Raw genomic sequence first — 18,643 nt, 5'->3', positions numbered from 1 at the left:
TGTGCTAGTCAAGCACTCTACCACTGAACTGCATCCTCAGACCTCATGTGCAAGTTTTTGGGTAAAGAGATGCATTCTGTTTCGACTCCCAATTGTGAGTGCACTGCAGTGCAGTTTAATTCCCACACTACGCACTTGGAGTTAATGCAGACCTCTGAAGTTGAAAGCTCTGTCCTCCAGTTCAGACACTGCTGTAAGTTCAGGGGATCCCAGGTTACCTGGTTCCCAGCACCTCCTCAGGTTTGATAAAGAGACAGCTGTAGTACTTTAATAGGAATTGTGGAAGCACAGAGGACAAACACTCAACTGAGAATGACCGGGTAAATGCTTGTCAAGGCAGACATCTCAGAAGTGACTTCTAAGCTGCAACTAGAATTTTGAGTCAGTAGCCGAGAATTTGGGAGTATCTTAGGAAGAGGGAAAGAGTATACAAAGACTGTTGGGAGAGTGGAGGAGTAGATAGATTGCTGGATAGATATGGATTAAAAAATAAGAATTTGAGCATTAAATGTGAAAAGTAATTAAAGGAGAGGCTAGTGAGAGCAAAATTAATATCATCCAGACTTTTGAAGGCCATTTTAAAGCGTTTGGATTTACAGGGGAGAGTGTGAATAGAAGATCCAGGACCAAGAGAGGTCCCTGTAAAACACCACATATTAATGAATGAAGGAGGGCTGGGGATAAAAGAGAGGAGAAACTAAAGAAGCTGAAGGAAAACCCATAGAATGTGAAAAGGGTTACCAAAGTCAAAGAAAATGTGTTGAAGAAAACAAGGCCTTGGAAGTATCTGTGAGCTGGCAGTGTGGAGCAAGGGCCGTTACAGGGAGGTGGTTGGGCAAAAGCCAAGCTGTAGCGAGATGAAGAGCAAAATAGCCTCTATACAGAGGGGAGTGGGGCAGGAGATCTTGACCAGGCTGTGGGCAAGGGAGGCTAGGAAGAGCAAGACAGACTGCAAGATGCTGCTGGAGGATGACCTGGCATAGTGGGATAGTTTTGGGTTATGATGGAGAGACATAAGTATATTCAAATGTTTTTGAGATCCTGAAGTGGATTCATAAGCAAAAGAAACCAGTAAATTGGGCAAGATCTCAAAGTTAGAAAAGTTGGGATCCAAAACACAAGGAAGAATCAATAGGATGAAAGGCAGGTAAATTCACAAGTTTGATACTGGACAGCTAAGGAATTGCCGTCTGATGTCCTCTTTTTTTCTGAGTAGTAGACACTGGTACCTACTGAATGTGAGAGAGGTTCTGATATTGGAGATCAGGAGAGAGTGCAGGAGACTTGGAACAGCCCCAGCACAGGAGGGGAGACTACTGAATTAGGGAAACCTAATTAGCTACTGGGCAGTGGTTATAGCCCTGAGATTAAAATTTAGGAATTTGAGGTGGCATCCCTCTATTCTGATATATGTTTGTCTCCATTAGCATTCAACAGCCTGGAGGTATGTGCAAGAAAAGGGAGACATTTTATAATCTCTAGGAGTCTAGGCTGGACAATAAGAAAGAATCGATGGGGATAAAGCATAGGGTTCTGTGACTAGAAGTGCTAGGAGAGATTGTAACAAGTGGAAATAACAAGAAGACAACATGGTTGCTATAGCAGACACTAGTACTTGGTCTCAGCCTCTTATATTACCCAGGTTGTCAGACACTGTGTGTGGTTCATTATAAAGTTCTTTTGTTTCGCCTGTCTATTCTTTGAACCAGTTCGTTATTTATAAATACTTTTGTCCTAAGATAGAATGCAAAATCATAGCAGATAAAAATCTATCACTGCAAGCTGTTTCTGGAGGAAACGATTATGTAAAGTTTTAAAGTTACCTTTAGGCTATTATTTTCTGTGCTTCTGCATCTAGTCACTCAAAGTCTCCTATCCTCTCCTGTCCCCAATTCTGCTGATTCTTCAGCCAAACTGTCACTACAACATGAAACTTTATAATTTCTGTTAAATTGGAGTACCGTCCCTTGCTTAAATACCATAGCTCTTGGGAGGGGCAGGATGGTAAGCGTTTATCAATCATTAAGACATTTGTAGTAAAGCATTTGTTTGGTCTGTGTAAGCGACAAGATAGCTTGCCAGGAACAGAATTTTATATCTGCCAAGAGAAGATAGAGCCAGAGATCCCCATCAGTGGCAGGGATTGGGCAGATCAGATCACAAAACATAGAACGGACAGGGAGCTCCTGCGAGAAATAGAACACTGAGTAGTGGGAAAACTTAAAGGAGACATGAGAAAACACAATTGTAATTTTATTATTTTTTAACTTTTTAAATTTTGGTGCTGGGGATGAACCTAGGGCTTCGAGCATGCTGAACGCTGAACACACGCTGTGTTGCTGAGCTATACCCTGAACCCAATCACAAATTTTAATTTCATCCCTTTTGCTTGGGTCCAACCCTATATGGGGAATCCCTCTGTGGCCAGGTTGGCAAGTCCTTCACAGGATTTGCCCTTGACAGGTTCTAGTAGGCATATGCTTCTGCTTTATAATCCCTAGGTTACAGATTTTCGGTGACACTGCTTTTCATGCACTGATAATATGCCTTATAATCATTCTCACTGTGCCTGCAAGCATGCTTAGACTGGCTGTGCTAAGTCATTTCAGCAGTGTCTACTATAGATGATGAGTGTCAAAAGCCACTTTAGTTAAAATGCCCCACTTAATGACTCATTATGACTTTCCCTTTTGTATGTGATGATACACAGGTGAGATCCTGTGAGGCACGTGTGGTTGTGGGGTGGATTCCTAGTTTGTTTTCCTTTTTTCTATTGTTTATAAGACTTTTATTTGGCTGGATTGGTTACCTAGGAAACGGCTGCTGGGCAAAGATAGATTGGTTGTTTGAGGAAAGGAATTACAGGCTCCTTCCAGAGGCAAAAAAAAATTGTTGGATAAAACAAAAGTTAGCTTGTGCTTACCAAGTATTCTACAAGAAACCACACTGAGTAACCTAATCAGTGCAAAGCCACCAAATACTTTTTAAAGCCAGTCTCATACCCACTTCCGCCTGCCATTTTGAGGTTCCAGTGAAGTAGAAGGTGAAGTAACCTCCTCTGAAAAGCTCATATCCTATTTGGGATAAAACAAAGGTTCCTTTGGGGATAGGGGTGTGTAGCTCAGTGGTAGAGCACATGCTTAGTGGGAGGTTCTGGGTTCCATCCCCAGCACCTTCAAAAAATAAGCAGCAGGGATTGGAGTTGTAGTTCAGTGGTAGAGCACTTGCCTAGCATGTGTGAGGCACTGGGTTCAATTCTTAGCATTGCATATAAATAAATGAATAAAGGCCCATCAATATCCATCAAAATATTTTAAAAATTATTTAAAATATAAGGAGCAGCAGCAGCCTTTTAAAATCAAGTACATGTCTGTGATACAGACTAATGTGTGTGTATCACAGACATGTACTTGAGAATTTGGAGAAAGTATAATTGACTTGACTATCTCCTGCCCATAGATTGTCTGTGATACAGACTAATGTGTCTGTATCACAGACATGTACATGAGAATTTGGAGGAAGTATAATTGATTTGACTATCTCCTGCCTGTAGATTCAAATCTGTCACTTAACTATGAAAATTCGAAACTATCATGAGTTCAAAACCAGCCTCAGCAACTTAGCAAGGCTGTAAGCAATTTTGCAAGATCCTGTCTCAAAATAAAAAAGAGCTGAGGATATAGCTTAGTGGTTAAGCATCCCTGGGGGTAAAATCTCTGATGCTCCCTCCTTCCCACCAAAAAAAGACATGGTGAAAGTTTGGTTACTAACAGTACCTGAATTTTTAAAATGTAATGGTGGTGACACAATTACCCTTACAGAATCCTCCAATGAATTATCCAGGGAAAATATGTGACTATGGCATAAGTTTTAGTGACTTAGACTCTCACTCTAGAAAATGAGTTTTAACAATACTGTTGACAGACCACTGTTTACTCTGTTTGTAATATATTTAAGAGACGTCTGTTTTCACCAAGAATGTGACAGCATATTAGTTCTGGAATCTCTGATTACTACAATAGTGCCAAGCATAAGAGAGACACTCAGAAATACTATCTGCGTTTGGTGCTAGGGACTGAACCCAAAGACTAAAGCATGCTAAGCACATGCTCTACCACTGAGCTACACCACCAGCTCACAATAAAATATTTCTGTATTGATTTTCATATACACAGTATACCTGCTGATTGTCAATTAGAATTAATTTTCCTTTCTTCAGAACAGAGCTGCTGAATTCTAGTCTTCATTTGTTGTGATAAGGAATTTTATAAATATAGGAGCATAGTCAGCTTTTTTTAAAAGCTAAACATCTCTCAGGATATTTCCAGTTAGTCTGTAGAAAGTATAGCAGTAACTTTCATTTTCTTACTTGTTCTGTTTATATTCATTTGGTGTGCCATGCAAGGCAGGAGAGTAAAAGCAGTTCTTAGGAAGCTCAGTGGTCAGCAGACATACAAGGTTAAGTTCAATTTCATCCTTAATCCTGCTTACTTTTGTCCATAGCCGGAATAAGAGAGGCAACGTAGGATACTAAGAAATATTTTTAAGAAGAGATATTTTAGTTATGATTTACTGGACCTACAGCTTTTAATATTTACAGACCACAAATAATTCTCTTGTGAATCTAGCCAGGTGCAGTTGCACATGCTTGTTATCTCAACCACTTTCGAAACTGAGGCAGGAGGATTTTAAGTTCAAGGCCAGCCTCAGCAGCTTAGTGAAACCTTCCTCAAACAAAAAGGACTGAGGGTACGGCCCAGTGATAAAGAACCAAAAAAAAAAAAAAAAGTAAACCTAATAATTTCAGTAGATATGTAGAGTTACTAATATATGTTAAATTGTGAACAAAGTTGCTTCTATAATAGTACTCCACAATACTGTACTTTGTCAGAGGATCTTTCATTGCCTTTAGTTTTTTCTTATAGCAATTACAGCTTTTTAAAATGGAACAATGAGTACAAGAGAATAATTTGTTAGAAGTCTTTTTTTTTCCAGGAATAGTTTCTTATTAGGAGTTCTGAGGCACTGCTGCAAATTTCTTCCTTCTAAAATTACAATAAAATGTTTTATTATAGTAAAGACATTTCTTTTCCCCAAGTAATCTTTGCTTGGAAACTTTTTAGTGCTTCAGTTTACAGACAGTCGTGCAACACTCCTAGTGCCTACTTATTCCTGCCCCATCCCTTCTTCTGGTTTCAAACAATTACCAGGAGACTTCAAAAGGTAGCAATAATATCAAAATATTTTCACTCGACAAGCTTCTTTTGGGCCTATGACATCACTCAGCTCCAAGTATCTGGGGCATTGTAGATGGCATTATTGTGAAGGTTTGCTTTTTTGTCCCTTGACTGTCTCCATCCTGCCTGTGATAATTACAGTGTTGTTTGCACCAGTGCAGGGATCATTAGGTGGGCCTAATTATTAGATGATTTGGAAGGAAAGTACAAATTGATTATCTGCTTCCACTCAAGTTATAGTCAGATAAAGTTAGCATTAAATGGGGGGAGGCCTTCAATTTTAAGAGCAGAACTGCTTCATTTTCTTTCGACACATTGCTTTATTTCTAAAAATGTATCAGTTGCACAACAATTCAGGAGCCACTTGTCAAAAGAAACGAACTTTATTTTTAGAACACACACACCAAACCACACAGCTCCTCAGGAAAAACCTTCAGAGCCCAACTGCCACCACCGGCTTCCCACAAGCCTCTCCACTTCCCCCACTCCTCCTGCTCTTGAGGCTGATTGGCTGGGTCTGTGCGCAGAGCCAAAAAAAAGTCCCCCAATGAGCATCACTGCAGAGGAGCCAATCAGTTGGCAGCTAGAAGTTTGCTAGGGCCGCTGTAAGCCAGTCATCAGCTGGCAGCTGGAAGTTTGCTGGGGCCCCTTTCGGCTGTGGCTCTCGACACTTAAGTTGCCCAAAGCACCTTCCACCAACAGCCCCACCTACCACCCATGCATCTACACATAGCTCCAGCCCCCTCTGCTTCTCCTGGAAGCTTCCAGGAGTGTTACTGACTTCCCTTCTAGAAGACAAGTGTAATGATGTTGAGGTCATTGTGTTCATTTTGAGAAAACAATGTGACCAAAAAAGAATCCTTGCCTGCCCCACCCCATGCAGAAATCTATTGTGTTTTCTACTGGCTCTAGAAATTTCTGCCCTTGATTTTTTGGTAACTATTTTACCATTTGCAGTTGTTCTTCAAAGGGGGAAACAGCAGTTTTTATTCAGAGGTAACATTTTAATCATTATTCTTGTGAGGAAAAGGAGTAAAGGTTACTCTTGCACCTTCCTGGATTTCTGTAGTTAATTCACCCCAGATTTGATAGGGTTCCTGGGTTTGACATGAGATGGAAAAAGAGTACTTGATATCTTACAAAACTTACTTTCATTTTATCTATCTGTCTGTCTGTCTGTCTAGGTAGTGCTAGGAATTGAACCCAGGGCCTTGTGCATGCTAGGCAAGTACTCTACAATTGAGCTATAACCCTAGCCCCCATTTTCATGTTATTTAAATAAGGAGGAGGACACTTTAAAAATTACCTTCATAATGAGTCTTTATTCTTTTCTTCTTCTCCTTTTTCTTTTTAGTACTGGGATCAAACCTAGATCCTTGTGCATGATAGGCAAGCACTCTACCACTGAGCTACATCCCTAACCCTCTTTGTTCTTTTCTGTTAAGCATGCCAGTAGTAGTTTGACAATATGAATATGTATACATTGTTTAAAAATTGATGAGCTGGATCCTTTAACTTTGATATATATTATCACTTTGAATATTTAATCCATTATTTAATTTTATTTATATATTATGATTAAACATATTAGTATTTTTTCCTCAACCAAAATAAAGTAATATGCAATGAGTCTTGAAACTGGGGATAGAAAAATTCCAGTTCTTTTTGCTAGTATGCAAGCTCCATAGGAGAGGGACCTCATCTATATCGATCACTCTTGTTTCCTGAGAGCCTAGGGCAGTGCCTTATACATGTACTCAGAAAATTGTTGAATGAATGACAGAACAAGCTACAAAAACTTCAGCAAAGTTTTTCAATTTGGGGTTTTTTGTTTGTTTGTTTGTTTGTTTGTATGTCAAGCCAGGCATTTCTACATTATGAATGACTAGGGAATTAAGTACTTGGGTGACATATTCAGAGTTATATGTCTGTATGTAGAGATATATGTTTCTGTAGTTAATTCACCCAAAGGACCAAAGGGTGAGAGAAGGGAATATCCCCTGCTTACCACACCCACTAACGTATCCCCACCTTTTGCGTCTTCCCAGGAGCACTCACTGTGGGGCTAGTGCGACAGTGTCAAACAATCCATGGACGAGACCGGACGTGCATCCCTCCTCGGCTACCCCCAGAGTGGGTCACCACACTGTTTTTTATCATCATGGGAATCATTTCATTGACTGTCACATGTGGTTTGCTGGTGGCTTCCCACTGGCGAAGAGAAGCTACAAAATATGCTCGATGGATAGCATTCACTGGAAGTAAGTAGCCTGTGCTAAGTTGTCTAGAAGGTGCGCACAGTAATATTTTTATGAAGATAATGAAGAATCAATAATAAGGACTCAGTAATCATCAGAGAGCAACACTTGCATATGGCCTTGAGACAGATTCTCCACAGTCCTATCAGTTCTTTAAAACTCTTACAACAAGACTAGGACATCCACAACTTTAATTGCCTTGTATGCAATGCAAGTTTGATGAATCTTATTTTTGTTTACATGTGACATAAGTATTCCAGGTCCGTGACTCAGAGCTACCAAAGCTTGAATCTTTTCCTCTTCTTGATGGTTTTGGTATCTTCTATCAAAATAAAGATAAATCTAGAAGAACTATAAAAACATAGACTAGATAAAAGTGGTTATTTGCTATTTAATATCATTGAATTTCTGCTGTGTATTGTATAACCATTGGAAAATCAGCACATTTGGTTATTTAATGATTGTTTACCAACATTTCTTACTCTATTAAGCTATGCCCATTGGTGTGATAAAATTATATATTATACATTCTCTTGTACTTTGAAAAATTGGTTTTGGGGCTGGGGATGTGGCTCAAGCGGTAGCGCGCTCGCCTGGCATGCGTGCGGCCCAGGTTCGATCCTCAGCACCACATACCAACAAAGATGTTGTGTCTGCCGAGAACTAAAAAAAATAAATATTAAGAATTCTCTCTCTCTCTCTTTCTCCCCCCTCTCCTCTCTCACTCTCTCTTTAAAAAAAAAGAAAAATTGGTTTTATTTCAAAACATATCAGAAGCTTATCCCAAGTTGAAAACATAAATGCACAAAGAAAAGTTACTTCTATAATTTTGCTTTCTTATTTCTTTCCCTCTAAAGCAAGTTTGCACTCCAGGAGACATTTGGCAATGCCTAAAAATACTTTTGATAGTCACAACTAGGGGGTGCTGCTGGCATCTAGTGTGTAGAGACCAGGATGCTGCTAAACTACAAACCTACAGGACAGCACCCCCAGCTACAGAGAATTCTCTAGCCCCAAATGGCAGCAGTCCCACTATTGAGAAAACCTGCCATAAAGAAATGGGATGGCAATACCTGTGCCAAACATTGATACTTCACTTCTAATTCAGTGTCTTAAAATCATCTCAGGTTTGTATAAGTTTCTAAAAATGTCTGTTAAAACTGCTCATTTCATGTTATATCATTATTTAGAACTAGGGTGATTAGTTAAGAGAATCTCAAGGATCCCTATTCGTGGTAAAACTCAGTTAAAACTATCTTTAAGGCTGTAGGATAGTGATATTCCTTCATTTCTCTGTTTCTCCCTAACTTTTGGTGAAACTTTCTCTTTATTTTTCTGGATTTGTTTTTTATTTTAGTCTTTACATTCTCCACTGCCCTTAATTTTAGATGTAGATCAAGCAAATTGCCTTTGACATTAAAAAAATTTTAAAAACCCAAAAGCTTCTCCACTCTTGTTAATCAATGTGACACAATTCAAAGAGACCTCCAGAGATAGTTCTTGTCTAAGAGTAAGGGCCAGAAGCAGTTGTGGAGATCAGGCTGCTGAAATTTAAAAATTTAAATTTAAATTTCATTTTTAAGTTTGAAAATATTTATGAGGAATTTAAAGAGAAGACAGGGTTCTTTTGTTTATTTGTTTGTTTGTTGTGTTTTCCTCATAGATAGAACCATTTATGCAGATAGAATTTACTCTTTGGGAGTAAAATAATACCAAAGAAAGGTTTAGTTTCAGCAGTTAGTTGAAAGTTGGGAGGATATATGCTCTGAATACCAAAAATCTAACCTATAATTTAGAAAAGTTGTATGAAGCAAAGAAAGCACTAATATGCTCACATAAGCTGTTAGTTGGCCTGATGTAAATGTAAGATTATGTTTATTTTTTACTGCCTTCCAGCAGAGAATATTTAAGTATGTGTAGTTATTCCCCAATGCAATGAATCTTTTTTAGTTAAATAATCTAACTTTTTGAAATTATATATGCACATGCTACATAATTCAGTCAGTGAAAGGGTAACCGAGTGAAGTTTTTTGTCCTGTCACTCAGCCACCTGGTAACCTCTTTCCTGGAGGTGATCACTGTTACCAGTTAGTGAATTTTCCTACTACAAGCATTCTGTACATGGAAACATACATGCATATGTGTGTGTGTTCTTTACATATATACTTATATAAAAATGTTCACACATTAGTTTTTAGTTTAATAGATCTTGGGAGTTATTTTCCTTTAAGTGGGTATAGAGCTGCCTTGCTCTTCTTACCTACCTTCCTTTAATGCATTTTTTTCCAGTAGCGGAGCTAGTGAGCTGGGGTGGCAGTTCTGAGAGGAATTGGGCTCCCCCTAGTGTTCCCTTGCAGCCATTGTGGATGTACTTTATCTCTAATGTATGTATCTCTATTCCAGTGAAGGCTGTAGTTTTTTTTTTTTGTTTTTTTTTTGTTTGTTTGTTTGTTTGTTTGTTTTTTAAAGAGAGAGGGAGAGAGAGAGAATTTTAATATTTATTTTTTAGTTTTTTGTGGACACAACATCTTTGTTTGTATGTGGTGCTGAGGATCAAACCTGGGCCACACGCATGCCAGGCGAGCGCGCTACCACTTGAGCCACATCCCCAGCCCAGGCTGTAGTTTTTGTAATAATGGAAGGTTAACACTTTCTGATGCCTGTGTGCAGTGAGAATGTATGTCTCCTCACATGATGAGCCCCACCCTGATTTACCACCTCAACTGCCAGGATCCCTGATTTCTCATTCCCACCTCCAGAGATTCTATGCCTTGGAAGATATGAAATTATGTCTTCATAAGCTTTAGGTGATAGATATTATCAGTGTTAATAATAATGTTAAGATTTAAGTAACTTCAAAGTTCTTAGTAGCTTAAAAAAAATTCATCAATTTACATTAAAGCTGGTCCCCAGGCATTATAAGGAACCTGATTCATAGGATTGAAAACCAAGGTTCAATTGAATAGGAGTTCATTGCTTCCTTAAAATTTTATTAAGTTTCTGTAGTAATTTGGAAAATTGTAACTCTTGAAAATGCTAAATTCTGCCGGTAGCCATTAAATGAGTACTTATAAGGGTAAATTTTGATTTTAAAGTGGAAAATGGAAAAGATAGGCATGAAGTTGCAACGTTAGTTGAAACAACAAATTTAATATGTACATCTCTGAAGCACTTTTCTTCTAAATTGTGTGTTTCTTGAGTTAGTCAACATTAAGGGAAAAAAATGTTTTTAAAACAATTGTCCTGCTGTTTTTTACTAGATTATGTATAGATACCTAGATTGTGGTTGCATTTTATTCACCAAACTAGTAGGCCATAAGAAGCATTATAAATTGATGACAGATAACAGTGGTAAGTGGACATTGACAGCATTAGTAGTTATTTATTGTTAACAGTACAACAAAAAGACCAAGAACTCTAATAAAAGTTAATGCCTGAATTGTTCAGTTGTTCTATAGTAGGTATCAGAATGCATGCAAGTTTACTTATGTAATATTTTTTGGTGTAGTCATTTACCCAAGATGAAATAATCTTATTTATACAATATAAAATTATCTACCCAAGAGGTACAAAGCAGAGTGCTGGTGTGTTTCTTAAGTGGTATATTACTTAAGCAAATGCTACTTTTTAATATATATTCTTGGAGATCTTCCATCCAGGAAAAGATTCCTAATTGGTTTTTTAAGGACTCATGAAATTCTGTTCCCTCCCCACATACTTAGACAAGCATTCCTGGATGATATATTTATCCAGGGCATTCTCAGTATTCTGGCAATAGGTTTAACTTGGAAAAGGTTTCTTGTTTAGTTAATAATAGAAAGCTTTCTGCCAGATTTTAGTTTATTTTTTGGAACTTTGTCCATGATAGAGATAACCACGCTGACAATTTGATAATCATCCCAAAGATCTGGTGTTCTTTTACTAGCTGATTGAAAATCAGAATAAGATAAATGGTACTTATTTTTATGTACCTTTTCTCCAGTTCCTTCTAATACCTCAAGGAGCAGAGAGTTGGCAAAATAATAACTGTAATGATAATAGTATGTAATGTTTATTCAGTATATCCTGTCAACCTGACACTGGCCAGGGGCTTGAAGTTATTTTATTTATCCTTCTGATACTTCCCTCTATTTCAGAAGGAAAGCAGAAGCCTAAGATTGCATAGTTGGTAGGTAGTAGGGTCAGAACTTAGGCTAGCCAGTTAATTAGTAGTTTAAATAGATAAGAATAGGATATTGAGTACTTAGTAAGTTTGGAGAGTATCCATCATCTTATTTCTGGTAATTCAGAATCATCCTAATATACTTTCATAAAGGGCTAACTCAGCTTTTGCTGTATTTGATAAATGGTCCATGTTATTAATAGGTTTGACCTTGTTATCAATCTATAATTCCTATAAACTTTTTTTGTGCCAAATTTTCATTGTTTTTATAATCACCAAACCATGTTACTAATGTTGTGTTTTGGTTTGTTTTACAGTGATCCTTTTCTGTATGGCTGCCCTAATATTTCCAATAGGATTTTACATCAATGAAGTCGGAGGTCAACCTTATAAATTACCCAACAACACAGTAGTTGGGTCATCATATGTACTTTTTGTCTTATCAATTTTCTTTACTATAGTAGGACTTCTATTTGCTGGCAAAGTTTGTTTACCAGGCTGATGAATGTCTAAACTGCTTGACTCTATTATTTTTTATTTTATTTTATTTTTTATTTTTATTTTTAGAGGGTGGGAGGACAAAGACAAGGCATCTAAGCAGTCCTCTCATAGGAAAATGCTTAGGTGAAACTGATGCTGAAAAGGAAAAAATGCTTTGATTTGTTCTCACTATGCACTTTGGATTAAAAAAAAAATATTGAGAGCCTTTCCATAACCAAATACAGACAATAATGACTAAATCTCCTGAGCATATTCAGGCAGTCAGTCTGCACTGTGATAGCAACCTAGTGAAGGAGAATGCTTTACACTGAAAAGCATGTGGCCCTTTGTGACTCTGTTGTTCCGTTTTTAACGTCTAATGATTCATTTGAGAAAAAAAGTTTAAGTATTTATGAATCATGGTGGACCAGAGGGATGCAAAAGAAGTTCATGTGGGGCTGGCCTCACCTCCTAAGAAATTAGTGTTCACAACTTCCTTGTAATGGTATGAGCCTTTGGCACCAGAACGGATTACCGTTGCATTACTGCACCGAGAAGCCAATAGATCAAAATGTGTTTGCTAAAATGTATGTAAAAATTCTGAAATTCCCTAATCTCTATGTACAAAAAGAAAAGGAAAAAAAAATCAAAACACTAAGAGACATGTTGTTTGGGGTGGGTGGGTGGGGAAAATCTTCCTTATATTTATATAAATATATATATAATATATATATTTTGCTGATGCAGTATACAGTGTGTATATATGTGTGTGTGTGTGTGTGTATGTGTGTGTAAATTTATATATGCACACATGCAAACAGTTCCTGGAAGAGAACTCTGAATGCTTTGCTAGCAAACACTGTGGTGTGCAAACCTAGAACTCACTCAATAGAAAAAAAGCCATTTATCTGAAGGCTGCATAGTGGAGAGAGTCTTCAGTTTACCTCATTCTTTGTAGCAGCCCTTGATTTTAACCGGTTTTTGTAATAGGTACAAATAATCCCATACCTTTCTAGGTGTAATTTTAAGTTAAGCTAAAAATTCTTTGTAGGTTAATTTATTTGTATATGATAGTAGTAGGTAAGATCATGTCAAACCTTATAATTTGGGGATCTAACACTATTTAAATTATTGGAAATTGTTGTCTATTGTATAGAGATTCTTTTTTTCTATTGGCTTGGTATGTTACATTAATAATGCATTTTATATGTTCAAGCACACAACTTTACGTAAATACAAAGTTCACTAGCAAACATCTGGCTTTTTTGACTACTTACAATACTAATTTCACTCTGCCATAAAAATTAATGTTTCTGTTCCTTTTATCTGTAAGCATTATTCACATACTTTTACCAAAAACTCAAGCAATACAATATTTTCTTTATTTGCTGTATGCCTTTGTTTACTAAAAGCTAACATTTTTTGCATTTATTTTAAAGGGCTGTACTAAACCCACAGCTTTAAGTTTTTTTCCTTAAAAAAGCATTGTAGCCAATGCTTGAACTCACAAATGGTTTTAAAATACAGTATTTCTCTTCTCCACATTTCCATGCCTTCGTGTCAAAGCTTAGTTGTTTTTCCTGGTGAGCACCATAGATAATCTCTTGTTCGAAGGGTGGACAGGAGGGTGTTTCACAGCAATGGAGCTAAGTTTTTCCTCTTTTTAGTGAAATGGCAACCCAGATGTCCCTGTCAGTATAATAGAGACAGTCTCATGTAGCCCATGCTTCACACAGCAGGAATGAATGCACTGTTTCTTAAGAAGATAGTTCATAAATTACAGAATGATTCCTTCAGAGACGGGGCTACCTCCTCAGATATTCAGAGTATGAAATGGAAGAGCTCAGTGTGTTTCACACTGGCTTGTTTGGTATTCATATATCTTACTGTTAATTCTACAGTGTTTCATTGTGAATGAAAACCCCCATTTTCAGCTCACTCTTGAGTCAACAATGGGCTGGGGTGTTGGACCACCCCTGGGTGTGTTCCTTGAGCGTTCTGAGGGAATGTCATACTTTTCCTTTTTACCTTCCCCAGGTTAAAAAAAAAACCTTTGGAAAACCCAAGGGAGACCATTCCCCACGTATTGTGATGTCTAGTCAATTCTAAGAGTACCACCAGACATATGTGGACATTTGGGATTGCATTTCCCATTGTGATTTGACAGGTCCTCAAATCAAAGGGAACACTTTAAAGGAAAGCTTTGGTTGTCACCATTATACCACTGAGATAGTGTTAGCAAAGTATGGATCAAATTAATTTATGGTATAACCAAGAGATTTTCTCTTCCAAAAGATGGATTTTATTGTAAATAGTTTCTCAAAATATTTTTAACTGGATCATGAGCATGGGGAGAGAAAGTTTCTCAGCTGCTAAGAATTTCCCCACTGTTTACTTCTTTCACTTACAGTGGTATTGCATATAAGATTACAAAATTTAAGGTTTTATTTGTATCTATTACCCAAACCATTAAATTGTCCTTGATTTCATCATTGTCTTGGAGGTCCAGTGCATAAAGGACTGATAGAGGGAAAGTTCCTCTAGCCAGTCTGCATGCTAACCCAGGATTAAGACCATCTCATTGAGTAGTATGTGAGGTCAAGTCTTTGTACTCTTCCAGACCAAACATTGAAATGGACTCATTCATATAACTTTCTATAAATCCTGTAAGTGAAAAGATAGTCAACTGTCAGCAGTTGCTTTTAAAAAGGTCACTATAATAAGTACTATATAGTACAGTATTAATTTATAGCAGGATATCATATCTTGTAAACTGTATATAAAACACGGTTTTATGGTGCAATCATTTGTCCAACTTTTGTCTGTTACATTGTTTTTAGAGTGTACGTTCTTCTCATACCTAAGAATATCACTGTAAAATGCTGAAAACTATCTTTTTGTTTTATTTGCACAAGACTGAATTAGTTTGAAATTTTTTGGAAGCTCCTATTGAACATGCCTAGACACCTGTAAACATAAAAATATTAAGTTCATTAAAAGTAAACATGTCAGTATGATTCTTTCCAAAGGTAATCCATGTTCTATGTTGTTAACGTGTGAGTGTGATTTTTCTGACTTGTCCACCTCTTAACCTATTTTCTGTTTTGTTTTTGAAGGATGGCTTTTTTTTTTCGTTTTAATGTTCTAGATGACCAAAACACTATTGGTTTTTACCCTTTTGCCTAAAGCTTTGATATCTCCACTTGATGTTCTATGAAGTCACTGTTTAATCTCTTAAGTGAAATACTAAATAGTCCTGGTGACAAACAATCTATTGATTTAGAGAAAGGCCCAGAAAAAAAGTATTGAAAGGTAACTTTGGATATATTGTTAGCTATTATTTTGCATCGTGGGCTTCGTGGGAAGAACATGTTGCATTTAATTTGTCTTTATTATAAGACTACTAGACACAAATTACTCTTACTATAGTAACCGCTTTATCAACCCACTTTGATCTTCTTTTAAAAATTAAATATGCATTCACAGTTCAAAACAGTAAGCTGTCTTTCAGAAAAATTTTGAAGGATAAAATACATGAAGGAAAAAAGTGGCCTGTGTAGGTAGAATTCACTACACAGGACTTGTAGTTGTATCACCTCAAGAGATTTTAAAGTTTGTGATTAAGGTCTGTATATTATCCCAAACTTTATTAAGAATTGTTTTCTAATTGGTTTTGACATTTTTTCAATTAATAGTTTCAAAACAATTGTTAATACAACTGTATAAAATGAACATAATTTTCTTCACTTGTATTTTTGTTATTGAGCAAGTTTATCAAAATAAATTGTCTACTAAAGAAACTAAAAAGGCTTCTATTACTTTGCATAAGCTTTGATTTAAAAAATTAACTTCTTATAGTGGTTCCACATATATACACATAGACACTTCCATGCCTCTTGTTAGCCTCATGGTGCGGAAGGGTTCCCTCTCTTCTTCCACTCCTAGCTCACTCCTAGGTCAGAGCTGCCATTAATATTCCAGGTCACTGATTATGCCATGTTTAGCAATAAGAAGAACCATTCCGCAATAAAACACCACATACACGTGGATTTGTCTTCTGCATCAAATTTCCATGAACTAGGAGAAAAAAATTGAGCCAAAGCCCGGAAGAGCAGCCATCTTTCTTTTCTTTCTTGCATATAGACTTAGCTCCATCTTGGCTTCAGTCTTCTGCTGTGTCTACTTCACGCCAAAGGATCTTAGCTTCTAAGATCTTAAAATGTGGGTTGAAAGAACAAGATAAAGGCCCTTGGTCTTTAGACTGGTCCGTTTACCCCACATTATAGCCTTACTAGAGCCCTCTATGGAAGTATCAAGATTAGCCCAGCACAATAACAACTAGTGAATATCTCACCTTCACTGCTGTTTCTTCTTTATATGCCCTTTCCAAGAGCCTCCTGGGGTGTTAAGGGTTAAGACATAGTAAAAGATGGTTTTGAGTTCTGGGACTTGAAAGCATCTTCATAGGGTGCCCAACCATTCCAGGTGGCCTGAGACCTAGGGATTCCCACAATGTGGGACTTTTTGGGGGAAAATCCAGGCAAACTAAGGTGGTCATTAGGTCACTCAATCTTCACACTATCTAAATCTTATTCTGATACATAACACTGATTAGAGGTACTCAAGAAGGTTCTTTTTGATAAGCACTAATGAATAGGTCAATTGGTAACTATAATGGTAGGCATATACCAGACTTTTTCCTTTTCTTTGGAAAAGGTAGCAGCATGGTTTTAACAATAAGATGTGCTCAAAAAATATCTTATTTTTGACTAAGTCTTCCATCAACTCTATTCTAGTTGCCCTTGGGATTATGGGGGAAACTCCAAAATGAGAGGACTGTGGCTTCTCTTGTGGGTCACAGTTACCCAGCAACAAAGTAAAGGCAGTTATTTATAAGTGGTATTAAAGATAGAAAGTATAATGTATTATTTTTTTAGAGTTTTGGTTCTTTTCCCAGAAGAAGAAAATACCACGGGATGATATTTTCAAGCACAATCAAGGTTTGTGCCTATCAACCCCAGTTCTAATTATAGACAGAGACCACCTAAGATTAATTTTCAAGAGTTTCAAGAAGAGATTTTTCATGAGACTCAAAATTTCATAGTTGGATGAAGTCTCAAAGAGCATGTCCAGGGTTTCCATTTTCAGATGAAGAAATTGAGGCCTCAGAAAGGCTTTCTGACTTTCCTAAAGTCTCTTGACTAGGTCTCAGCAGAGCCCTCAACATAGGAAAGAATGTCTTTGACAAATGCACATTGATCCTAGGACAAATATTCTCATTCTGCAGCCATCTGAACCCACCTGTCTTCAGCTCATCTTCATCTGATGCTCATCCACCAAGTCATTTCTGTTGGGCCCAGAGTGTGGCTCGGTGGTAGAAGCCCTTGCCTGACATGCGTGAGACCTTGGGTTTGATTCCTAGCAATCCAAGAGGATTCTGCCAAAATATTCTTTAAATGAAGTGTATTACGTCCTCATTCACATTTTTGTCATTCCCATTGCACAGATGGAAGCCCCAACTCCGGTAAGCTGGCATAGAAAACTTCATGACTAGGCTTTGCGTGGCCTCCTCGACCTCCCCACTGTTTACTTTTTCTGACAACCAGCCTGCTCTCCACTCTCTGACTACAACCTGTTTGCTGTTGTGGCTGTGTCTGCATTGTCTACTCCTGGTGGTTTTCTTTAATCCTGCTTATGTTGAACTATACCTAATCCTTTGTTTTCCTTTTGCTTATTCCTCTGTAACAGTACTGGTGGGGAGTAGACCCCTATTCAAATCTCAGTTCCACAGTTTTAGTTTTGTGACCTTCAGGCAAATCATTTAACCAAGGTCTGTGAGCCTTGGTTTTTTTTTATCTATACAATGGGGTTAATAATCATACCTACTTATAGGGCTATTGTTTGTTTTAATGAGACCAAGTGCCAGGAACAGAGTAAGCATTCAAATGTTGGTTGCTGCTATTATCACTAAAACATTTTTTTAACTAGATTATAAACTCTAGATCGCAAGGAATATGGCTTTCTCATGTTCCTGAGAGACCTGGCACAATGCTTTACCTATGGAATTGAATTATCAAGATTAAATTCAGGGGCTGAGGTTGTTGGACAATAGTAGAGTGCTTGCCTAGCATGTGTTAGGCACTATGTTCGATTCTCAGCACCTCATACAAATAAATAAAAATAAAGTTCCATTGATAACTAAAGCAAAACTATATATATATATATATAAATTCAGGGATAGATTATAAAGGAAATTTGTGAAACCATATTTCCTGGAAATTTAAATAGTTACCTATTTGCTAGAATTATTTCAGTAAAATTCTTCCTGAAGGCAGAGGCTGGTCTAGATCTAATGTGGTTACTTTATCAGTGGGTATGTCCCATTTAATATGTCAGTTTCTTTGATCTCCGGATTTTCTTATGGACTCAAGATTCTTACTGAACTCAGCTCTCACATTGCTGCTGATACAAACAGGAACAGGATGATGCAAGTGTCCTGTTGATCC

General features: G+C 37.3%; 1 protein-coding gene across 1 annotated transcript in view; it reads left to right on the top strand.

Annotated features, from left to right (window-relative positions):
* The window catches only part of Mosmo (modulator of smoothened), a 59,043-nt gene extending 46,320 nt beyond the window's left edge, over positions 1–12,723 (top strand). The window contains exons 2-3 of the mRNA XM_078024245.1: positions 7,286–7,498; positions 11,975–12,723. Coding sequence (XP_077880371.1) covers positions 7,286–7,498; positions 11,975–12,159 — 398 coding nt within the window. The 3' untranslated portion in view covers positions 12,160–12,723. The remainder of the gene's footprint in view (positions 1–7,285; positions 7,499–11,974) is intronic.
* The last annotated feature ends 5,920 nt before the right edge of the window (positions 12,724–18,643 follow it).

The sequence above is a fragment of the Ictidomys tridecemlineatus genome, chromosome 10 (genome assembly GCF_052094955.1).
Source record: "Ictidomys tridecemlineatus isolate mIctTri1 chromosome 10, mIctTri1.hap1, whole genome shotgun sequence".
NCBI classification, from domain to species: Eukaryota; Metazoa; Chordata; class Mammalia; order Rodentia; family Sciuridae; genus Ictidomys; species Ictidomys tridecemlineatus.
The sequence above is the reverse complement of the archived record's forward strand: the minus strand, read 5'-3'. Positions and strand labels throughout refer to the sequence as shown.